Genomic DNA, 25,948 nt, shown 5'->3' on the forward strand with positions numbered 1-25,948 from the left:
AAAACGTCATTGTATGGTCAGGCATTAAAGGAGATAGTATAGTGAGGCAGAAAAATGCCAAAAAACGTCAAAGTAAAGTATGGCATAAAAATGTCATAAAAACGTCATAGTATGACAAAGCATGAGATTAAATAATATAATTAGGCATAAAAATGCCAAAAAAACGACAAAGTAAAGCAGTGCAGAAAAATGCCAAAAAACGTCATAGTATAGTATGGCATAAAATGTCAAAAAAAAATCTTATCATATTAAGGCATAAAAGGTCTTAAAAACGTCATAGTATGGTCAGGCATCAAAGGAAATAGTATAGATAGGCAGAAAAATGCCAAAAAACGTCATAATATAGTAAGGCTCAAAAATATCAAAAAACCTCACAGTATGATAAGGCTTAAAAGAGACATTATACAGTAAGGAATAAAAGAGTCTTCGTTTATTAAGGCATAGAAAAAGTCATAGTATAGTAAAGCACAGAGAAGTCATAGTATAGTAATGATAAACTTTATTTGTATAGCACCTTTCATACACGAAATGTCGCACAAAGTGCTTTACAACAAAGGAATGACCTGCACTAATATTTTCACATGAAAAGAAAAGACATAAAATGAACATAAAACATTGTTAAAAGCATTGATCTAAGAACATTCATTTTAAAATGAGATAAAATAATAAATCAACAAGAAGACATTTAAAAGAAGTGTTATGGCAGTAAGGCATGTCATAAAAGGTCATAAATACATCATGGTATGGTCAGGCATCACAGGAGATAGTATAGTAAGGCAAAATGTCAAAGTAAAGTATGGCATAAAACGTCAAAAAAACATCATAGTATATTAAGACATAAAAGGTCATAAAAACATCATAGTATGGCAAGGCATGAGACGAAATAATATAATCATGCAGAAAAATGCCAAAAAACGTCATAGTATAGTATGGCATAAAACATCAAAAAAACATCAGAGTATAGTATGGCATAAAATGTAAAAAAAAAATCTTAGTATATTAAGGCATAAAAGGTCATAAAAACGTCATAGTATGGTCAGGCATCAAAGGAAATAATATAGTTAGGCAGAAAAATGCCAAAAAACATCATAGTGTAGTACGGCATAAAACGTCAAAAAAACATCATGGTATATTAAGGCATAAAAGGTCATAAAAACATCATAGTATGGCAAGGAATGAAACGAAATAATATAATTATGCAGAAAAATGCCAAAAAACGTCAAAGTATTGCAGAAAAATGTCAAAAAACGTCATAGCATAGTATGGCATAAAACGTCATAAAAACATCAGAGTATAGTATGGCATAAAAGGTGAAAAAAACATCATACTATATTAAGGCATAAAAGGTCATAAAAACATCATACTATGGCAAAGCATGAGACGAAATAATATAATCATGCAGAAAAATGCCAAAAAACGTCATAGTATAGTATGGCATAAAACATAAAAAAAAATCTTAGTATATTAAGGCATAAAAGGTCATAAAAACGTCATAGTATGGTCAGGCATCAAAGGAAATAGTATAGTTAGGCAGAAAAATGCCAAAAAACATCATAGTGTAGTATGGCATGAAATGTCAAAAAACATCACAGTATATTAAGCCATAAAAGGTCATAAAAAATCGTCATAGTATTGCGAGGCATAAAACATCAAAAATACATCATACTATATTAAGGCATAAAAGGCATAAAAATGTCATAGTATAGTAAGGCAAAAAAATGTAATTAAACGTAATTTTATAGTATGGCAAAAAAACGTCATAGTATAGTAAGGCATAAAAATGTAATTAAACGTCATAGTATAGTATGGCAAACAAAACGTCATTAAATGCATAGTATAGTAAGGCACAAAAATGTCAGTATAGTAAGGCAAAAAAACATCAGAGTATAATAAGGCATAAAAAAGTCATAGTATAGTATGGTATAAAAATGTAATTAAACGTCAACGTAAAGTAAGGCATAAAAACGTCATAGTATAGTAAGGCACAAAAATGTCATAGTATAGTAAGGCCAAAAAAAATATCATCGTATAGTTAGGAACAAAAACATCATATTATAGTAAGGCACAAAAATGTCATTGTATAATAAGGCAAAAAAACGACATCGTATTATAGTAAGGCAAAAAAACAGAGTATAATAAGGCATGAAAAAGTCATAGTATAGTATGGTATAAAAATGTAATTAAACGTCAACGTAAAGTAAGGCAAAGAAACATCATAGTATAGTCGTAAAACGTCATAGTATAGTAAGGCATAAAAAGTTACAGGATAAAAACGTCATATTTTATCCCTTATTACATTGTAGCAGCGCTCCTTCGTCACTTCACAGGACGTTGTTGTTTTAGCTGGTTAGCTTACCTTTACTTTTGAAGTCACAGGCTCTTCTGAACTCAAGAAATTCCTTTTTGTTTTGAACAAAGAAAAGAAGAGCTCTCTTCACAGCAGTTTCCTTCTTATGTTCTGTTATTGTTGTTGTTAGCTTCTTTGTGTGTTTACAGCTGTTATCATCTGCAGGTTTTTTTCTTCAACACTTTGATGGTTTTTACAATTCGACAGGATCAACTTTTCAACAATATTTTCTCTAACAAGGAAAAAACTAAATCTGTAAAAACTTACACAACTTTCAGAAAACCTTCAATGTCTCTCTATCAAATAGTCTTTATTGGCATGAACAGTGAGTTTCAAATATGTTCTACTGAACACTATATTTACTTTGATTAAGAGAACTAAAAGTATATCAAAATCTGAAAGAAAAACACTAACACAGAATGATGAATAAACATCTGTCTTTGATTTGATTTCATCGCCCTCCAAGACAAAACAGCACACAAAGCAGAGTTGTTGGTTTAGGATAAATAATTTAATGCAGTTACATTATCAATATATGTGCACTCTCACTCACAAAGGAGAAATGGAAAGCAATAAGTTCGTCCACCCCCGGCATCATCTGCTCCCTCCCTCATCCCCTAAACAAGGTAAATGTGTAAACAGAAACAACAAATGAACAGTGGCTGTAATATTGCTCAGTGCAGCCTGTAAAACCCCCTCAGCAGCAGCAGCTCTCTGTAAACCTGCATCACAAACACTCTGTTCACTCAGATACATGCTTTAAATACTGTATGAGTACCGCTACCAGTTCACATAGTGAGAAAACCAAACACACAAACATCAGTGAAACCCAGAGACTGAAAACATACTATTGATTACATGTCCGTCAACATTCGGTTCAAACAGCCCTTTAGGTTCAGACCTTCCAACAAAACCTCTGAGTTTTACATCATGAACTCTTCTCTGTAGGTTTTGAGTATTCGCTATCATTCATTTGTCAGTGTAATGTCAGATAAACAGAATGATCTCACTGAGAATCCACTCTGCTGGGCTTCGGGAGGCCAAATTCATCATTATTACTACTTGTTTTGGACAACAACTACTTGTACAGAACCGTGAAAGAAATTGCGGTTTATTCCCAAAGATAATAATTGAAACATAATCTGTGAAATGTTCCATAAAAAATGAAATAGATATACTGTATAGTCCAAATGTGCATATAGCTATGCTCCAACTGGAGATATTCAACATTTCATATACATTCGCTCTAATTATAACCAGGAATAAAATCTTATTGTAGTACTCAAGATAATCAGACCATAAATAAATGTTAGAAAGAAAAAGGAAACTGAAAAAATAAATGGGATTATGAACTGACAAATTTAGGTTGAAAAGCTACATGAAAAATGTGAAAAGTGCAAAGATAAGGGAGAGAAATGCAAAAAAAATGTAATTTTAATAATATATTTTCTTGCTAAAATATTCTTATTTGTAGATTTTTCTAACCGTTAAGGGTTTTTTATTTGCCACTGTCACCACGTGCTGCTCATAGGGGAATACTTGGTCTCTGTAAATGATGAAACGGTCTAGACCTGCTCTATATGAAAAGTGTCCTAAGATAACTTCTGCGCTATATAAATAAAACTGAATTGACTTGACATATGTTTTTATTTTCTTTTAAATTGTATCTTTCAATTTTACATTTAAGATTTTTTGTTTTCCTTTGAAGGAATTTAAAATTTGAGTTTCGGTTTGAAACTGCTGATTCACAATATCAACTTATTATTTCAAAGTCAGATTTACTTTTTCAGTTTCCTTTGTATTTTCTACATTTGATCGGCCCTCAAACAGCTTTTCAATTGACAAACCAATATAATTACAACAATCATAAAATGGACACCTACAGGGAAAAAAATTAACCCAAGTCATGGTATGAAAATATTGTTTGTTGTCCGACATATTAGAAAATTACCCTTTGGGGAGGTTAAATTATTTTGGGGTTTTGGGTTGAAATAAAGATACACATTCCCAGAGATCACAATCAATTCACCAAGACCCTATAACAATTACAGCCACATGATTTCTTTTAGAGTGAATTATCCCTTTAGTTAGTAGATAATCAGCTACTTCCACATCAATACAGTATGTGACTAAAATAATTCATGACAACAGTGCTATCATAAGGGCGATGTCAAGGAACAAAAGAAGGTTAACTAGAAAAGAAAATCAGCATTGTCACATGTTTATATCTGTTCAATTACCCAGGTTTAGTTTGAGGTTTGGATAAGTGAAGTTATGCCTCATTTACACAACAGTACATGTTATTTTATAGTTACAAACTCCAGCACCAGTGGTTGGATTGAGGTTTATCTAGACACGATGGTTAGAGGAACAGTAGAGTTTTTGTCCTTCGTAACTCGCAGGTTCAACATTCATTTACTTAAAGGAATAGTTTGGCATTTTGAGAAAATACTCCTTCTTCTTCTTTCCCTTTTTTCCAAAAATATCAAACTCTTCATTTAAAGACAAACCAAGTCCGTCACACCTAAAACCACATTAGCTTTCTAGAAATCTATCAACAGACTGCATGTGTGACTTTTCTGTAATTGGAGGGGTGTGTGGCTGTACACTGCGTGAATGCATGAATGTGAATACCTGTGCGTTAAGACTAAATTTGTCCGAGACCTTTAGAAGAAAACCAGAGTATTAAAAGTATTTAAAGTCTGTTTTTTTTAAGTTACAATGGCTGTAGACCTACTCCCTGCACCGGTCATGGTAGAGATGGTGTGTATTTGATCATGGTTACAGTACATTGGTGCCAAAGTATATGCATACCTGTAGGTAGGGGGTCATAGATGGATTATGAGACAAAGGCCCCCCCCCACCCACTTAAGGAGACGACATGGCATCTGTCTGGAGTTGTTGTGTGTGTTTTTATGGTAATTGTACGTCTCTTCATGCCATTCTTTGTCTCTTGTAGTTACCTTGCGTCCACAAATCGTTGTTAACAGTCACTTCCAACAGAAGCTGCGGCCACTGGAGCCCCTGACTCCTCGGACCCCGTGCTGTTATCAACTCTGTCACTGCAAGAACAACCACAAAAAGATGGAAAACAACCGTCCCCAGTGAAGCCGTTCAGTCATCCATCCACAGGTAGGGTGAGGTATGAGTTTTCCATTGTTCCCTGCCCGTGTGTGTCTTTGTGTTAGTGTTTCTCCACAGAGGTAAAAGTGATATATGGTGCACATCTGTTCCTCTGTAAGAACTTGTGTAAGTGCGTGTGTGTGTGTGTGTATGTGTGTGTGTGTGTGTGTGTGTGTGTGTGGTGTACCTGCACTGACAGGTAGAGGCGAATTGTTGTGCTAATATGACAGCTAGTTCTCACACTCAAGGACGCTGCTGTCCTCCCATCGAGTGCTGTGTTTTATTGGGGACTTTCGTGGCCGCCTCGGTTTAGTGTGTGTGTGTGTGTGTGTGTGTGTGTGTGTTGTACAGAGAACACAGAGTTCCCAGTGTCCTGTCATCTAACTACATCATGATATATTTCTTTTTTTTTTGTTATTTTTTTACACCCCAGTATATCTGTGTGTGTGTGTGTGTGTGCTGTATTTTCACTGCAGTATAACCTTTACTTATAACAGAAGTGTGTGCGCGCTGGCCCTGACAGGACTGTATCAACACTACAGCACACACTGCAAACTCAGACTGGAATCTAAAACTGTAAAGTAAACTTAGTTCACTGGGGGAAAAAAAGTGTACATTTCCTGGTTAACAACACCTCACAGCAAAAAGGCCGTGGATTTAAACCCGACCTGGCAAACTGAGTGGAGTTTACTCAGCAAAGACATGCAGGATAACATACTGTATCTACATATTTATAATAAAAAAAAAAACAAATAAAGGGAAAATGTTTCCAGCAGTAACTTTACTTCTAACTAAAGCCCATTTCAGATAATTATTAAACATGTTGAACAAACAGCTGACGGAGAGACGAGCGTCCCTCGAGCTCATTGAACCCTCAACAGTGAAATAAGTTTTAGAAGCTTCCTCTCACTCACCAGGGGCCACATATATAAAGGACGTGTACACACAAAAGCCATGCATATGCCATTTCCCTCAGAAACGAGTGTTTGTAAAAGACACCTCACACAGACCTCAGACCAGCGTACACACTGGAGCGCTCTGCTGTGATCTGACGAGGGCGAGATTAAATATAAAGTGAGAGATGTTTGACTAAACTCTCAATCAGAAGTGCATTAGTAAACTTTATTTTTGAACTGTTTACAACTGATTTAATCCTTCCTTATTATTCCCTGTTAATGATGTTTTCATTTGATCCTGAACTGTGAAGCCTGAGCTCTGTCAATGAATCACTGATCATCTTTGTGATGGTTAGAAATCACGACTGAGACGTGACGAATTGGTGGAGGAGATACTATAAAGAGAAAACTGCACTTCTTCTTCTTTGCTGTTTTTTTTTTTTTTTTTTTATTGACGGTGGACAAGCTCAAGTGTCGACTTGCAAACTGATGTTTTAAGGATGTTGCTACTTCCATTTCTGTCGGACCGTGGAGGTGAAGTGAGGCTCGTTCACGTGCTTCCAGTTCCACGATGACTCAGATATATTAAACAGAATCATGAACGCGTGCGGCTTTTAGTCGTGAATCTACAGAGTTTTACACATTTACGTGACAGGAAATACTCCATGTCTGAAAAGGGCTTTAGTCTGTTCACTCACTGTTTTAGCTTTTACTTTCAAAACTCAGTAATGTTTCACCTGTGACATTTACTACACAGTATACACAACTAGTGCAGCACACACTCGCAGCCACACATACATGTTCATACACCAGCATGTGAGCAGTTCCATCAGCTTCTTATCAACAATCCTTCCCACTCAGTTCAGTCTTCACCTCTGTCTCCGTTCAGTTCATCTTTTCTTTAAGTCAGAAAGAGGAAGTTGCGTCGATGACATTGAGCTGTTGACGGTGAATCTGTACATTTCCAAACATGGCTGCTCATTCTCGTACATACACACAGTACAGACCTCTGTGAGGAATCTTTGGGTTCACTGATATGTGGTCTGAAGTTTGAGTATGAAGCGCTTCACGTGTGTTTGAAGGATCAGTCTTTTACACAGGTTTTCTCTTATGATCTTTACAGCTTATGTGTGCGTCAGGTGTGTATGTGTGTGTGTGTGTGTGTGCGTGTGTGTATGTGTGTGTGTGTGTGTGTGTGTGTTAGGAGGTGGTGGGCTTGCTGTAGTCTTCGACCCCTGTGATGGTGGCTTTGCAGAAGAAACAGTCCTTGTTGTTCATCAGATGTTGGTTGATACAGGCTCTGAAGAGAAGACAAAAACATCTGTTAATTAATGCAGTTCAAATTTAACACATGCTATAGCTTTAAAGGAATAGTTTGACATTCTGTGAAATCATCTTTATTCTCTCTCTGTTTAGATTGATCCCACTCCCATGTCTGTACAGTAAATGCAAAGCTACAGCCAGCATCTGGTTAGCTTAGCTTAGCATAAAGACTGGAAACCGGGGGAAAGAGTTAGCCTGCCTCTGTCCAAGGGAAACAAAATCCACTGACCAGCTGCTCTAAAGATCATCGATGAACACGTTACATCTTGTTTGTTTTAACTGTGAAACTGCGATTCGTTGTTTTTGTACAGATTTTACTAATAATAATATTCGTTTATCTATTTATTTAGTATTTGCTATAAGAACTACATTTACACATGACGCCCAAAACACAATCATGCTGTTACACACTGGAATCATGTTTAAACACCTACAGCGTTACAGCATCTGCCACACTACTTTCAGGTTAAAGTATGAGCTACAAGGCAACCTCTGTGTGGGTGGAGCTCCACAGGAGGGTGAAGTTACTGAGAAGAAGGAAGTTAGAAATAAATACAGGAGGATTAACAGTACAGGAAAAAGTTTGAGTTTGGCCTCGGAGGTGATTAGACTCCGCTCAGGTCTGTATGGTTTCCTCCTCTCGACAGCGCTCTCAATCAGCAACACGATAATCCATACACCTGCTGAACCGGCGTGCCAGCTAAACTAAATCAAGCGCACCTCCAGGATAACATGAAATATGTATTGAGATATGATCTGGACCAAGGTCGGCTGCCCACGGAGCTGCAATCAGCAGTTACCAAACAGCTGACTCACACCATCACACACACACACGCATCTGTATGTGTGTGTGTGTGCATGTCTATGTATGTATTTTCCAAATATACAGTGACGTTGATGTGCACATATATTCTGAGCATTACATATGCATGTTTGTAATGCAAGTTTGTGCGTGTGTGTGTGTGTGTGTGTGTGTGTCGGCTGTTTGAATCGATGAGGCCTTCACATGAATGAAACGCTGTCAACTCAAAGCCTGAAGGCAGCAGCCTGAGCCACTCAGTCGGTGTGTGTGTGTGTGTGTGTGTGTGTGTGTGTGTGTGTGTGTGTGTGCGCGTGCTGCTGAGACCAGACTCGCATTTCATTTTCCTGTAGAATAAATCTACTTTTCTAAATGTAATTTTCTAAAAATAATTTTTTTACCATTTGTTTAAACAGAAGAACTAAAGACGTTTACACTGTAGGGAAATCAATAATTAGTCAATTATCAGTTAATCACCTTTAATATCAAGGTCATTTGTTGATAAAAATGTTGAGAAGTTGTGCTGAAATTTTAAGTGAATAAATTATTCTGTTATTATCATCCAAATTTTGTTCATTTTATTTGTTGCCCACATACATCATGCACTTGATTATGGCTCCGGCCAGTCGTTTAAAAATTATTATGTACAAGCATGCACTTCTTGTTACAAGACTTTTATTCATTAATTATTAATGTATTGGATTAAGAAAGTTCTGTGAAATCTGCGTCTGTAGCTCAGCGTTTAAAGCTAAACTCCCCCCCCCCCACCAGACATTTCTGAAGCTGCCCCTGACCTCTGACCTGCTGTGGAGGAGCTGAGGGATAAGAGAGATTTCATAATGTGATGAATTATTCAGTTGCTGATTCAAAATGTGTAAAAACTTTTAAATTATTCAAGTATCTGAGCATAAAAGGAAAAAATCACTATAATTAATTTTGACATATTTTTGAATATAGACGTTTGTAACTAGTTATTATCTACATTATTATTACGCTTAGACACATAAAACCTACACATGCAAACCTGCTGTTTTCTTCATTCATCTCATCATTCGTGCAGTAATTGGATTACATTTAGGAAAATACTAATTACATTATCTTCAGTAACGCTCAGATATTGTCACATCGTCTTATTCGCTCTCATCAGGAGTTTGATGGAGCGACTGGTCCCCATCGCGTTAGCTTGGTGCAGGGTTAGAGGATGACTCTAATGTGTCTCCCAATAAATCCAACCTTGTCTTATTTACTAACACTCGTCAATATTGCTCGTCAATAGTATAGAGTATATTTAGTCCTAAATTCACTCTCAGTGTGATTTCTACAAGTAAATCAGAGATATGATATGTGGCCCTGAGAGGTGGCCTATATAAATATTCCTACATAAATATGCTTTTCAAACATTAAATCCCGGATGTTCTAAAATGCTGTCAAACTCAACAATGATAAAACTGAAGTAATTCTGCTTGGCAACCAAAGTTCTATCAGCTCCCTCAATGCAAATCATGGCGACATCTCCAATTATATCAAGCCGGCTGCTTGGAATTTACCGAGCCCTACCGAGAAGTGAGATAATTACTGACAGATGAAAGGTTTGACACAGCAACAGAAACGAGGAGCTGGAGACAGAATTCATCATCAACCTTTTTCCTCATATTCTTCATGATATCTGGGGGGGAAATCTGTGTGGTGTTGAAGACGAAAGCTCCTGTGTGTGTGTGTGTGTGTGTGTGTGTGTGTGTGTGTGTGTGTGTGTGTAGACTCACTTGCAGGACTTGTGGGAGCAGGGCTTGAAGATGGCAGAGATGGAGTGAGCGTAGCAGATGGGGCAGAGGTCTTCTTCACTGGTCGGCTGCGGGACAGAAAAGAAAACAGGTGATTTTAAACTAAATCCACCTCTAAAGATCACTGATGAACATCTCCTAAAAAACAAAATGAAAAACTGACGATTCTATGTTTTAAGGCGGTTATGAGCCGCAGGGCTTTCAGCGAGTTGACTTGACACCATGTCTGGTAAATTTTACAGCCTAATAAACACATATTTCACGTCTTTGCTGTGGCTGAATCCAAGTAAAAAATGTTCTGTAGTGTCTGTTAGTACTTGTGAAAAGATGAATTAAAGTTTATCCCAGAAACACCACCGCCTGCTGCTGTTTGAATATAAGCTGACAGAGATTCAGCATCATACTCGATTTCTAACGCACCACCTGCACAGCCTCGCCGCTTTGACACACACACACACACACACACACACACACACCACACAATCAAACACAGCGCAGCCACCGTTTACAGTCAGATCAAATTCGAAAAAGTTCGACTGAACATTCAACAGAACACGACACACATTCATTCTACGTGGTGATAATGTGTTGAATGTATATGGTCAAAATGATTCTTGTTTTAAAAGTAATTCTCACTGTGAATTCATAGTGTAGACTAGAACTTAAACCAGAATTATAATGAAGCTTAACCAATAACAAACCACTCCAAGTATTTAACACAACAAAAGGAACAGATTTAAATGCTGTGACTACCAGACGGACACCAGGCGAACCATCTGCAGAAGACGCTTCCAGGCTGGAATAACAATAACTGGAGGTTTCTCTGTGGACACTGTTCTGCTGACATACATGTCGTTTCTACAAACTGAACATCTACCTCACTAGTATTTACTATTCAGACAGAGAGGTATCGGTCATCGGTCATCAACATCTGACCCTCAGACAGAAGGAGAAGAAGAGGAGGCCACTAAATGTTGAGCTGCTCCTTTAACCATCTCAGGATCCACCTCAGTCAGTCACATTAATGAATAAATAAATATCTCCACCCTACATAAACCTGGAGTAACACCACAAATGACTTTCCTCCTAGCATCTTTAGCCCCAGTGCATCATGGGAGATGTGCGTTAACACCTCAGGTGCAGAGGGAAACACGTCGGCTGAGGATGTCAACGTCACCATCGCACCCGCTCTTCACACTCGCGGCCTTTTTCCTGCTCGTCTGCACTTTTCATCCCGTCTGTTCACTTCATGTTTTCACAACCGTTCTTCCCGCTCTCCCTCTCGCTGCATCACTTCCTCCAGTCAACACTTCATTCTCCCTCTTTTTCTTAAACCGTCTCTCTCTGTCCTAACGTCTCCTGTCATCATGTCTTTGTTTCAGATACTTTTCCTCTCGTCGTCTTTAAACTACAAACGTCTATTAACTCATTTTCATTCTTTCTTGAATAAAATATTGAACAAAAATTAAAAATGAAAATTATTCCTGCTCATTACACTGGATAAGACAATTCAGACTCGAGTACCAAAGGGGTTTTAATTACAACAAACACAGTAAAACCACAGAGTCTGATGCACACAGGCCTTGTTGACTCCTCACAACACATGTGTGCAGTGTAGGTAATGTCTTCACATCGTAGGTGGCCAAAGATAATTCAACACAACTCAACCATAAAAGGAATTATCAATACCTGAAATATGAAATGTTCAGTGTAGGCAGTATTGAAACACTCTTTGTGTGACGTTTGTATCACATCGATCCATGTAAATCCTTTCAACCACAACCACAACATCCAAACCGTTTACACGGCAACACATGGTGACGTGAGCAGCAGTCAACACAAGGCAGGTAACGCTAGCATTATTATCTACTTTAAAGACAAAATCTGTCACAAATGAAACCATTCAAGATCAATTTGATGTCATTTGCCAACAAATACAGGTGTGTATCTACATTCAGTGAATGTCAGGCTTCAGAGACACAAGCTGCTGTTGGTAAAAATAAAACCCAGCGAGGAAAAACAGCCACAGTGAGATGCTGCGGTCACGGACCGCTGGACATCAATAAACCAACTAAACCAGCAGCGGAGTGTCTCCAGCAGCCGTGATGGAGCTGGACTGCACTTATATAGCACTTTTCTAGTCTTAGAGACCATTTAAAGTGCTTATTCACATACTCATACACTGATGGAACGGCCATCAGGGGCAATTTGAGGTTCAGCATCTTGCCCAAGGACACTTTGACACGCAGACTGGACAGGAGCCTGGGATCGAACCACTGACCTTCTGATTAATGGACGACCTGCTCTACCTCCTGAGCTGCACCGACGCCTGTGGGCTTTATAACGCCACAGATATGGGCATAATAATACAGGCATACCAAAACATACAAGTCTAACTAAATGCTTGTTTGATTGAGTCAGCATTCACCTAACATAGACATATACTGTGCACTATGAAGTACCTGAATTAGCCCTAAAGGCTTGAATATTAGCTTCAAGTCAAAATAAATTATAACCACAGTGTGAGGAAACTGTTTAAACCCCAACAGAAAAATGTAAATGTAAATGTAAAATATAATAAAAGAATAAAGATAACGCTTGCAATTTTCTTCCAAAAAATGACCGAAACGATTAATCAACTATATGGAGAAGCTGCTGGAAGCACGACCATCTCAGCAGGGCTCCATCAATCAGGCCTTTACGGTAAAGTGGCTGGACAGAAGCCACTTTGAGTAAAAGGCACATTACAGCCTGCTGGAGTTTGTCAAAGAGCATTTAAAGACTCTCTGGTCTGATGAGACAGAGGCTGAAGTTTGAGCAGAGCCCCAAACCATCACTACAGTGAAGGATGAATGCAGCCAGATACAGAGAGGTCCCCGAATGAAAGCCTGAGACCGAGGCAACGATTTCACCTTCCAGCAAAACAATGACCTGAATCAGGCAAGACAACACTGGAGAGGCTTCAGGACAAGTCTGTGGTCGAGCCAAAGCCCAGACTTAAACGCCACAGAACATCTTTGGAGAGACTCGAAGACGACAGTTCAGCTGCTTCTCATCCAATCTGACGGAGCTTCAGAAGATCTGCCAGGAATAATGGGACAAACTGCCCGAATCCAGGTGTGCAAAGCTTGTAGAGACTTACCCAGGAAGATTGGAAGCTGGAGCTGCTGCTAAACCGGCTTCTACCAAGAACTGAATTAAGTGTCTGAATATTTCTGCAAATGAGAGATTTAAGTTTTTGATTTTTATAAATTTGCAAAAGTATCTAAAAATATGTTTTCACTTTGTCATTATTGATTATTAACGCATCTCACACTTTTACTTTTTGTCTTCAGACTCCGCCCCTCTTTCTGTCCTCCCGTCTTGTGTTTCCACACAGCGTGCAGCTGTTAACCCATCAACACCTGGATCTGCCACTGTCGACTCTCTGCTATGGAGACCTGCAACTTTATCCATGGTGTTTGTCGCTAGGTGATTTTTTTTTTTTTTTGAGAGTGAAAAAAATTCACTCAAGGGTAAATCTGACCCCAACCTGCAAAGTTGGCAACAATGCAGGATGTAGACGCGGTGTGAATATATCTGAACACACAGCAGAGCAGCTGGCAGGACTCTGATGATAAATTACAGATGTTATCAGCCTCACCAGATGTTGCTGTGGTGCTGTTTTGTTGTTCATCTTTAAAAGGAGTTTGAAGGAGAGATTCACCTGAGTTCATGTTGTCCAGGTGATGGACAGAGCTCTCTGTTAAAACCAGCTGGGGAGTCGGTGTGGACGCAGACTGTTTACACATGAAAACAGTTTGAAGATGCAGACGTCTTACGGTAGATGTCTTATTCTCCTGCCTCCTTGTCCTGTTCCCTCCACTCCATTGTCTTCCTGTCATGTCATTAGCTGCACCCTTTGCTCCTCCACCTTTGACCCTCGCTCCATTCCCTCATCAATTCTCATTTCTCTTCTGTTTCCCCGTCTCGCCTCGCCTCCGTTAATCCCCTCCATTCAAAAAAGAAAAATCAATCTTCTTTGCCTCATTCTGCTTATCGTCTCTCCTCTCCGCTCTGCTGATTGTCTCTGAACAGATGAACCTTTGACACCGTGTTCACTTAAGTCGATCTTTATTCCCTCTGCTTTTAGTTTTTCTTCAGCTCCCTCATTTCACAGAGGCGTCATGTTTTCCAGCTGTCAGCCTGAACCAGAACATCTTGTCCTGCAGCACTTGAGACTATTGATGAAGAAATGATCTTCTGTCGGAGTCAATGCCATCTTTGTTTTCCAAAATCAACTCAAGTCTACAAACTAATCTGTGACTTCTCCTCCATCATATTCCCTCTATTCTCCCGGGACTCTGACAGTTCGTGTTTAACATTGACATGTCTGACAAGTACATGTGGTGGAAATTGTATTTTTCTTTTCTAGCTTGTTATTTTAAAGCTTTGTTTTCAACACTTTAATTCTTCGATATAAAAAAGTTCCTGTTGACAGGTCTGTCCACACCTGGACAACATGAAAACAGGTTAATCTCTTCAAACTATTTTTCAATTTAACAATTAAATAAACAACAATAAAACAGCATCACAGCAACATCTGGTGAGGCTGATAACATCTGTATTTCATGGTTGTGACATTGTCTGATAAAATCAACAAAAATCGGCAGCGGTTACACGTAAGTGGCAACCTCCATGGCTGAAAAGTGGAGCCAACCTAGGAAGTGTCCAAAACTGCAGTTCCTCAAATGGCCACCTGAGGCTGGCTCCAACAGTGAGTCAGCCCCCATTGACTCCCATGTTAAAATGCCCGACTTTACAGCAGAAGTGAACATGTTGACAGCCTGGTACAAAAAACAGTTTTGGTCTCTAAAGCTAATTTCCTCCTTCATGACAACTGTACAGAAGCGAATTTTTATATAACTCACTCGTTTAAATTTCATTAAGTCATAAAGTTATACATAGTTGAGGGCGTGGCCGCTTTGAGTGACAGGTGTATGCTTGGCACGAACCACTTTGCCCATTTTGCCCAATTAAAGCCACATCTAAATAAGGTCTGCACATCTGGATCTGAGGATGTTCTTGTGATGTGACTCGACAGTTGGATCGTGAATCAGCAGTCGTGTCTGTGGCTCATTAAAACAGGTGTCCTGCCTGTATCTGGCTGCTTCTGTGGTTCATGTTGTTCTCACAGTCTCACTTTGAAGTCTGAGCTCTGAACTTTCTCCCAGACAGCACTTTGTGACACAGCCGTTTCATTTTGGTTTCATCATACGTCTCTCAGCAAACCTCCAGGTGTGTGAAGAGATGTTTAAACATAGCTCAGATTTGTGAAGTGCTGCACAGGATTGTTTTTCTCTATCACCTCCCAAACACGATCAAGTGCAATCTGTAACTCTGGCAAGAATGAGCCTCAGTTACCGTCCCAACTAAATCCCCTTTAGAGTCTGCAGAGGTCCAGTTTCTGAACAACTAGCTGCTACAAACAACATCACAACACTGGGGACAACAAGCTTCACTTATTCAAAGGAAATTAAAATTTCTTTAAATTAAGCTCTAAAGGAGCAACCGACTGTACTGTCAGTAATGGCCTGAATAAACCATTATATCTATTAAGCTGTATCTAGAGCACCTTGCAGGAATATGTAAGAATCAAAGTGTAACAGAGCTTCAGTTGCTCAAAAATCCTGCTGTCAAACACAAGCTCACGATTGTAAGCCTTATATCTGAACATTGCCACTGTGCTCAGTCCTCTTAGTCAGACAGAGTTCAAAGGGGGAGAGGAAGTGAGAGGAAGAAGAGAAGAGAGAGTGAAGGATGAAGAGGAAACAAGAGAGTGAGAGACAGATGGTGGAAATAAAGAAAAAGAGAAGACAACAAAGATCTGATTTTATGGCCAGTGGAGATGAAAGTTTTTGGAACTGCTGTTCACTGCTGAGGGCTATCTCATCACTCACACACACACACACACACACACACACACACACACACACACACACACAGCAGACAGAGGACAAGTGTTTCCCTCCAGTACCATCGTCAGATGGACACAGTATATGCGTGGATGGATCACTGAACCTCAAACCAACCACAAAGAGACACAAAATAATCACAAAGAAACAATGACCACAAGAGAAGACATGTTGTTTGTAGTCCTTTTGTGTCTTTCAGTTTGGGCTCCTGTGTAGGAGGGTGGGGGGCTTTTTTCATAATCTGTCCATGAGTAATTAATGTGAAAAACAGAAATGTCAGCCAACGTCTGTTTTGACGTTTTGTTTTGTTTTTTAATTTTCCCTTTTTTGGTTTTCAATTTCCTTCTAGGAGAAAAAGAATCTGTGAAAATGTTTCTGCAGCGTTGCATCTCTCCTTCCTCCACCACATCAGATTAATATCAGTGTTTACTGGGCCAGTGCAAACTCTAGCCGTTATTGCACATATATAAAAATGTGTAGGTAGGAGTAAGATGCATAAAAAATATCTGTGTGGACCTGATTTATCATCACAGTGAACACTGCAGCAGGAAATTCAACTTATGGGAAAAAAATAAAAAATAAAAATAAAGCAGTTGGTAACACTTAAAGTGACAGTTGGGGTTATTTGACGAGAGGTTGTGTGAGGTACTTATCTACAGTCAGTGTGTTACCTGCAGTAGATTCAGATTAGCACGTTGTCAGTTTAGAGAAGCAGTTTAGAGAGTTTAAGTGTACGCTTCATTTTGAATATTTTCACTGCTTATCTTGCCGTCACACAGCCCTTTCCTTTGGAACTACATTTTCCTATCGGCGCCACTACCGTATTCATACGCACAAGCACACCTACGCGTCCTTCTTTCTGACTCAAAACAACTGCAGCATAATACAACGTAACACAGTACGTGTCATATCAATTAAACACCTTTGTTTATACCTTGTCTTTGTTTTGGTGTCCACATGTGCACTAAAGTGACGGTAGTTTGCAACAGGCTGAGTAAACATCCCCTTGGCCTTGTTAAAAACTAAACTCTGTCTGTCCGTCTGTCTGTCCTCTCCTGTTACTGTTTGTCCTTCCTGTGTCAGTGTCACAGACTCTTCAGGGAACGATCAGGTTTCTGTCCAAACTGAGGAGACAGAAACTTTAAACTACCGTGCCCTGTGTCCTTCCTTCCTTCCTTCCTTCCTTCCTTCCTTCCTCCTCATCCTCACATCTGTGTCTTTAAAATGTTCAAACTTCCTCCAGTTCACAGCTGAAATATTCAGTCTGAGGTTCTCTGAAGCTTTAAAGCCTCATTAACCTTTAAACTGGTTTCTTCACAAAACACAATGAACCTGCAGACTGTCCGACTCCTCACATTGTGTGTTGCTGCAGGACCAGCCATGTCAACTCATGATAAGTGACCTTTGTGTGAGTCTGGGAACCTGATGGAACTTCTAAATTCCAAACATGTATGTGTGTGTGTTCATGTGTTCATGTGTGTGTGTATGTGTGTGTGTGTGTATGTGTGTGTGTGTGTATGTATACCACCCTGTGGTCAGTGCCGAGACACAGACGAATGATCGACATTAGTGTTGAACAGGAGGGAAGTGAAAAGATGCAGACAGATGTTGACCTCTCATCTCCTCCTGAGAGGATGAATGATGATAGACAGACAGCCGTAGGTAAGTCTGTCTGGTTTTTGTTTTTTTTTTTGTCTATATGTATTTTATTTAATTGTATCTATTTAAAATTTGTTATATTATTATTATTATTATATATTATTATATTTGAATTTATTTTATTTTCGTCTTTACAAAGATTGGAAATATTGTTTTAATGTATTTCTGTGCCTCATATAAAGCACTTTGAATTGTCTCTGTTGTTAAATACATTTTAAAGTTGCCAATGTCCTTCAGATACAGTAGAAACAGCAGAGACTTTAAATTTCAGCTCTGATGCAAGCACCAATTTCGGCAGCAACGTTCTCATCGTTCTCATCATAGTCAAATACATTACATTACATTTACTCATTTGGCAGATGCTTTTATCCAAAGACACTTACAGGTGAGGGACATCACTAGAGCGTCAGTGCAGAAGGAAACCTCCGTGTCGGTGCTAAGCATTAGAGAGCAGGTAAAGAAGTACAGTCAAAGTGCATAGGATTGCCTTGTGTGTAAGGACGGAAATGCCAGACGACATTCCTTGGAGAAACACAGTGGCCGAGAAGTGACTGGAATTTTATTTTGGCAACCATCTGCAGCCAGTGTGGGTCGATGGGTCGTGGCGTGATATGTCTCTTTAAAGGCGGATCGAAGACCAGACGGGCTGCCACATTCTGGACCATCTGTAAGGGTTTCACTGTGCGTGAAGAGAGGCACGCCAGAAGGGCACTGCAGTGATCGAGGCGAGAGATAACCGCGGCCATGACCAAGAGCTGGGTGACGTGCTGAGTCAGGTAAGCCCTGATTTTTTTCTGATGGTGTACAGTGCAAAGCAGCACGACCCGGTGACGGATGCAACATGGTCAGAGAAGGAGAGCTGGTCATCAACCATCACACCCAGGGGTCTCGTGACCTCGGCTGGGGTTAGACATGACAACAGTCCAAAACCCAAATACAGACATAACCTGCCATGACATACAGTGTCAGCTGATTCAGAGAGACTGTCGAGGGCAGGAATAAAACAAATATCACAACGCAATCTGTCCTATGCAGGGAAAACATAGCAAGAGAGGTCAGTATTAAAGTGAATGTGTGTGTGCTCGCCCTGCAGGCCGCATGTGTCCTGACAGCAGACGGTCTGAGAACAGGCGGGGTCCAGAGGAGGACGAGGGTGATGTGATTGGTGGAGGAGCTCAGGGAGCCAGTGATCATCTGAACCCTGAGATAACAGGGAGGAGAGGAAAATGTGTCTGGTCTCGGGTGAGTCGAAGGATGCCAAAAATAAAGAAGTGTGGCGGCTTGTGAAGGAGAGAAGGGCAAATATCAACAGCATGGGTGAAGGAGAAACACAGAGAGGGACAGATGACGGGGGATTATCATGATGGGAAGGGGAGGGGTGGTTTAAAGGAGGAATCATGAGAGGCAGAACAACAGAAAAAGAGCTGTAACTATCGTCTCTATTAATCAGTCAGTTCTTTTCTTTTTTTTTTTTTATCAGTCTACAAAACACGTCCCCCACAAGTTTTCAAGGTGACGTCTTCAAACGTGTTTAGTCCAAACAACAGTCCAAAACCCAAAGAGACACACTTTACTGTGACAGAAAATAAACTTTATTTGCTGCTGATGGCTGCAGGTATTTAACTGAGAAGCCATTTCACATATTCTACAATCAGCTGTGATTGATTATTGGGGGAAAAAAAAAAAACAGCTTTTGTGTTTGCCTCAGCGAATAAGCCACAAAAACCTGCCAAATCACCTGAGCAGAAAGAAACAAAGTGAATGTAATCTGTTGACTCTTCAGTTTCAGAGTTGTATGTATCATTATGCTTTGTTTTGTGGGTGTTCAGAGTTGTGTGTTGAGCTTGAGACAGGCGTCAGGAAGGTTTAAAGCGTCTGCACTGTAACAGTCTGACTGTATATTCTCCTAAACCCTGCTGAGTGTCCGGCTGCAGCTGCAGACTCAGAGCCGCTGACTGAGCAGAAACCAGATGGAGCTCAGAGTTGTAAAAGAAAAATATTACAGACAGGAAAGTGACAAATGAGACCAACTAACCAGGAAGCAGGTTTCTTGCTGCAGCACTAAAAGCACGACTCTGGAAATTTCAGTATTTTACCATTTTTAAATTACATGCTTAAATATTGAAACAATTTTACAACATGTATAAATCAAAATTCTCATTAAATTTCTTTAAATTTATTCCTTTTCAGTCAAACCACTTCACTTTTTTTTAGCTAGACAAACACAATTTTTTACAAACTTTTACTTGTCTCAAAACTACAAAACTAACTGTGATGAAGATGAAGGACTGGAGCAGTTTGTGTCTGCTCTCTGCTGAATGCAGCGAAGTTGGTTCATTTACTTGGAGCCAAAACAACTTTGAATCTACAGAAAATGAATCAACAACACTCTGATAACTCATTCAGTCATTTTCTCTTACAAAAATACCAAACAATCCCTACCTCCAGTTTCTCAAATACGAGTTAGTGCTTAATTTCTTTGTTAAATGTTATTGTGAATTAGATATCTTTGGATTTTGGACTGTTGACCGGACAAGAAACAAGCAATATGAAGACGGGAGCTTTTTGCACATTGTTATGAGCATTTTCACTATTTTCTGACATTTTATAAACCGAACAAAAACACTCTTTAGCTTCAGTCCTAAGACGATTTTGACACAGACCCTGTATGATAAAAAAACAAAATAATATTAACCTAAAGTCCAAGCAATTCATAATTACCCAGGAGCTGCTGCTGTGCATATTTTTTGACTAAATGTTTTATTTATTTACAAGCCACATGCTAATTAAGAGCCAAAAAGCCATGAGTGCAAAATGACAGAAGAAAAACTGCGAACTGAACATGACCGGGTAAGATGGCTGGAGCCCCTCCTTCAGTTTTTCAGCTGCCGACTCCCACAAAACAATACTGGACTCTTAACTCCAAGTAAATTACATCAAAAACATGAGAACCCAGTTGCTCAGAGAGATTGTCGGGGTGATGTCACAAGAATAAGTCTTCTGTGGCACGCAGGAGCCGACAGCCGAGATAAATCATTCAGGAGTAAGGCAGTTACAGATACTGGAGTAGTCAAGGATAATATATCTGACAACTGAGAGGAGAAGAGACCCCGTTACAAAAACGAGCAACAGGCAGAAACTCAGAGAGTATATCAAGGAATGTACCAAGAGCCCCCGGGGTAACACTGGGTACATTGGGCATCAGCTGAGAAACCCATCAAGTGCCGCCCTCTGGGTGCAAGGTAAGTCCTGTGAGCGTAGTTCAGGTGCATTTGTTGGTGATCGGAGGCCAGCAGAACATTAGCCCAGACCAAGCCCCAGTCAAGATCAGGTCTCAGTTCTGGGACGTCTAAGGGCCTTTTAAACGGACTCAAGTAGGGAAAGATCAGAGACCAGCGTCCTTGTAAAGATCTCTAAAGGTATGAACACATTTTTCGCCCACTGGGAAAAACTAATAAGCCTCCCTCCTAAATGTAGTTGGTTGTTGTTGAGTCTCAGGAGTTGAAATGCCATGGGCATTAAAGAGAACGTATTTTCCGGGAGTTTGGCCAAGTGTGGATGACGTGTGTAATAAGAGGGCCGAACCGCAGCTGACATTATTTGATAGAAATGTTGGCGTGAATGACATCCTGGTTGTCTCTGCTAAAATATGCCGGGACACCGCAGCCTCGGGGTTAAACCAATTAATCAAAGGCCTTAACAAGAAGGACCAAAAGTATAATTTTCATTCAAATTTTGAAGATTTATTTTAAAGTTTGGAACCGTCAGCCCCCTCGTCCGGCCTCCTGTGGTGGGCAGTGGATAATTTGAGTCTGGACCGCTCATTGTTCCACATAAATAATACGATTCTATTGAGCTCCCGGGGGAACATTGTTGTATGCGCTTGTATAATTATGCTTCACAGTCTGGTTTACGGTTGGGAATATTTGGACGTTGTGTTTGGCCATGTGGATGTCTGCAGAGAGAGGCTGATTTGGCAGCTTTATTAAAGCTGATATCCATATTTTTAATAGGAAGAAAGAAGGAGACAAACAGCAAAGTGTCTGCAGGACACAAATGAAGCCGCCGTGATCGTACATTTGGTTCCAATGTGTTCTTTTGTCATCCACCGTGTCCAGTTTTATCATTTTAAACCCGCAATCAGTGAACTGTCTGTAGCAGTGTCACATTGTGCAGAAAGGAACACACAGTGTCTTGGGTGGAAAAGGTCAAAACCACTGATGTGTGAAGAAAAGATAAGAGAAGAAAAGAAGAGTGAAAAAGGGCAAAAAATTAATTCCTGTAATCCTGAACATGAAAGCATTTGGGTGAAGCCGACTTCTGTCCTCCCTCTCGTCTTTCTTTGTTACTTTTTAATAGTCAGGGTCAGTGGTCCTGCTCCTCAGATTAACAGCGAGACGTGTTAGACATGTCGGTTGCTGAGTGTAAACAGGAAGTCAGGGTGATGGGTCTGTTAGCGCTGACAGCAGCAGCGCTGGTGTAAGCAAGAGATGTCACACTATAATGTTAAACTTCCTGGATTTGACAACCAATTTAATGAAACCTCCTTTGATAGAAGATGCTGACTTAATAACAGACACTCACTTCACTGCCTCTCATTCAGACTGAGCTGCGCTGACACTTGAAGCTGTAGTTTTTCAATATCTGGCACAGTTGAGTTTTTTCCTTTACAAAGACTTTGACACAACTGGAGATCAAAAGTAATTTTCATTTCTATTAAGAGGAAAAGTCGAAAGCTGGAAAAGTTGTGGTAAAAAAAAAAAAATTAGGAAGACATATATCATTGCCAGTATCTTAAATTTTGGGGTTAAAAAACTATTCGAGGCATTATTTAGTCAGAGGAATACAGTTCCTACAGTTTACACTTCATTTGTTTTGCTGCTGTCATGATGTTTCTGTGTTTTAAAATGCAGCTTTCAGCCAAAAGCTTTCTCTTTTGTACTGAGTGATGTTACAGAAACATATTATATTACATATGTTAAAATATTATTCCTTATTCTATTATTTATCTTTAAAGTTAAAAGGGTTCTTATACATATCCTGAGAGATATCTAATTTTACATTTGTCAGTTGTAAAGTTTCATGATATAAAGAGTGTTTTCTGTCAGGCATTCTGGGTAATACACTTTCTATTTCTTACTGTGTGTTTCCATCCACCAGTTTTTTTTATTTGCATTTTCAGTTGCAGCTTTTAAATGAATCTTTCGGTTAATTCAATTCAGATCTGTGCTGTTCTGTTTCAGAAACGTTACGAGGGCTGACCTCATAAAATCGTTGTTCAGACTTTAATGTAAAAATGAGACCAACATGTTAAACTGCCATCACGTATGTAAAGAGGTGCAGGTCAGAAAGGGTCCGACTGCTGTAGCAAAGTGTTGAGGTGTCAACTTTTCATCTTAACTGAACCACCACATTTTAAATTAAATTTGAATAATAAATCATGTCCAGTAAACTGATCAGGTGGAACATGGAGTCCACACCTCTCAGCTGTAAAGCTCAGCGGGTTTAACACAAAGGTCAACACATCGGTAGTCATCAGACAGCAGCTCCTGTCTCACACACATTAACACACATCACTCTCTCTCCCCGTCTCTCCTCCTGTTTATCCGTTGCATTCATTGTCTCTCCTCTCGTCTTTCTCCTCCTCCTCGTCCCCCATCCATTTAGAGGATAATCATTGGATCTTTAACACTCCGGCGCTGTGGATCTGGTTGCCCTGACATCCCAAGCTGTTGTCGTGGCGAACATAAGCAAACAAAAAAAAAGTGGTATGTTTACATTTGTGAAGCTGCGCAGTGTATCTCTGCACGCTCTGTGTGTGTGTGTGTGTGAGAAGGTGATAATTGTGTATGGAAAGATTCAGAGAAAAGAGCTACCAACACTTAACCAACCTGACAGCTTTTCAAACAGTCTAATGATTTAAGAACACGCCGGCGGCTGTAGGTGGCATCTGCGGGAATCAGTCCCGTCCGAGGGGACAGATACTGAACCAGGACCAGCTCAGACCCCAACTCTCTTTCTACTGCTCATGCCTTCACTCTGGGTTTCTATCTCTGAGCTGAGGGCTTAAAAAGAAAAGCAAGCGTGGGTCTGGATGACTGTGTTGAATCTTGATTATTTTTTCATGATTAAAAGTGATTTTTTTTTTTAAGGTCTTCATGTGCAAAACAGTTGAGCAAGAACAATAAGTTTGCAGCTGAACTCTGTGACTTTCAGATGAGAAATACCGACAGACATTTCACACAGAGGCACAGGCCCCTCAAGTCTGTTCAGAAATTCATACATGGGTCCAGGTCTCGCTAAGTGAAACATTATATCACTATGAGTTATTGTTATATACAGCTGAGAGGTCCTGACAAAAATAAAAGACATGACCAGCAATGAAAAGGTACTGGATTATATTCTCTGCAGAAAAAAGGCCTTTAAAAGTCAAACACTGAACCGCAGAACCCCTGGGCTGGATGCAGGGTAGTTACAGAAGAGGGTCTCCCAGGAGGCTGGGGGGGGGGGGGGCACATGCTGATCGATGGAAAGAAGAGAAAGAGCAAAGGAAAAGAGTAATTTGAGAGTAAAATAACACCCAAGAAGTGCCCTGGGGGGCCCTTGTCGCCATGGATCTTACCCAGTAATGCCACAATTTGTGTTTCTATACTTGTGAGGATCCTCACTGAAATAACCCATAACCTTCAGCTAAATGTAATTCTAACCTTAACTTTAAAACGAAGCCTGAACTTTCAAACAGTCCTTTGAAGAAGTGAAACCTACACATCCAAACAGCAGCGTTACTCTCCATCTCTTCCCAAAAAAGGATCCCTCAAATACCCCCCGCCCCCCTCATGATAAAAGGACGATGGATTGCCATAAAAAATACAAGAACTCTTGTAGTTCCCCTAATAAATGTTTAACAATCAGATAAAAAGTTTGGGTTACATAAGACATAAAAGGTCCTGGAGATTGTTCTGGGTAAAACACAGCTGTATGGTTTCAGATAAACAAACTATTAAATGTGATCCGCTCAGTCCCCGTCTGACTCTGCCTCTAAACAGCACCTTCAGATTCACATCAAAATATCACGTGGGCTCGAAATGATCAAAGATCCCTACAAAGTCTCCACACTTCCCAAAATGCCTCTCTGTCTGCTGTATGATCAGCTGCAGTGGTTCTGACACCAGTGCACCTGTAGAACCCAGTGAGCAAGGTAAATATTGCCACACTTATTAAATCGCTGGTATTTTATGTTAAAGAGCAGGTTGATGACACTCCCAGATAACCGTGTGCAACAACGGAAACAACAGACGTAACCACAGAGGCGTCCACATTAAACTGTACATGTACACATACAGAAAAATCGCACACATCAGTATAACAGCCTAACACAACAACAACACAAATGACCACACACAGCTACACTACAGGGCTGCAGAAAAGATAGCTATTAGAGCACGACAGGTATCTGGAAGTTTGACAGCGATGTCGATATTTGAGAGTTTAAAAAAATGTGATAACATAAGCACATAACATAAGCAAACAGTCTGAAACCGAGCCCTCAGATTAGTCACTGTTCTCTGGTGGAGACACTCTGTAATGGAGACACTGTTGTTAAATGATCTGAATCATAGTTTGACATTTACTGTTACTGATCAGCCAACACATACACAGAGACTAGAATATCTGCAGTGAGCTGATACCAGACGATGTCGGCCCAGCTCCGGCACATTTCACTGCTCAGCGCCTGGAGGACGCCGTTCGTCTGGGACTTAACTTTACATTCACGACTTCATGAAGTGAAGTCTGATGGGAAAGATACTGGAGGTCACGACGCGGCTCTCTGTGAGAATCACAGCTGAATTTGAACTTGTCGTAGCGTCGCTGTTGTTGTGAGCCTGAGAATCGAGCAAAGCTGATTGGTTGATTCAACTCCGCTGAGGTTTGAAACAGAGATAAAAAAAAATTTAAAAAACATAAACATACTACATACGAGAATAAAAAGAACCAGCAGGTAAACATATCTGAGTGAAGCCTGTGCTCTAGAGATTTAATGATTGACCCATGCCAGGCTTAAGAGC

The 25,948-nt window shown here is 39.9% G+C and overlaps 1 protein-coding gene across 1 annotated transcript in view; it reads right to left on the reverse strand.

Moving 5' to 3' along the window:
• Positions 1-2,836: 2,836 nt before the first annotated feature.
• rnf123 (ring finger protein 123) overlaps positions 2,837-25,948 on the reverse strand; it is a 121,821-nt gene continuing 98,709 nt past the window's right edge. Inside the window, exons 37-38 of the mRNA XM_087174504.1 lie at positions 10,252-10,337; positions 2,837-7,666 (exon numbers count right to left, since the gene is read on the reverse strand). Of these exons, the coding sequence (XP_087030630.1) occupies positions 7,567-7,666; positions 10,252-10,337 (186 nt within the window). The 3' untranslated portion in view covers positions 2,837-7,566. The remainder of the gene's footprint in view (positions 7,667-10,251; positions 10,338-25,948) is intronic.

This window comes from Seriola lalandi, unplaced genomic scaffold, assembly GCF_002814215.2.
Source record: "Seriola lalandi dorsalis isolate HSWRI2012SDOR001 ecotype SW California unplaced genomic scaffold, Sedor1 jcf7180002054358, whole genome shotgun sequence".
In the NCBI taxonomy this organism is placed as follows: domain Eukaryota; kingdom Metazoa; phylum Chordata; class Actinopteri; order Carangiformes; family Carangidae; genus Seriola; species Seriola lalandi.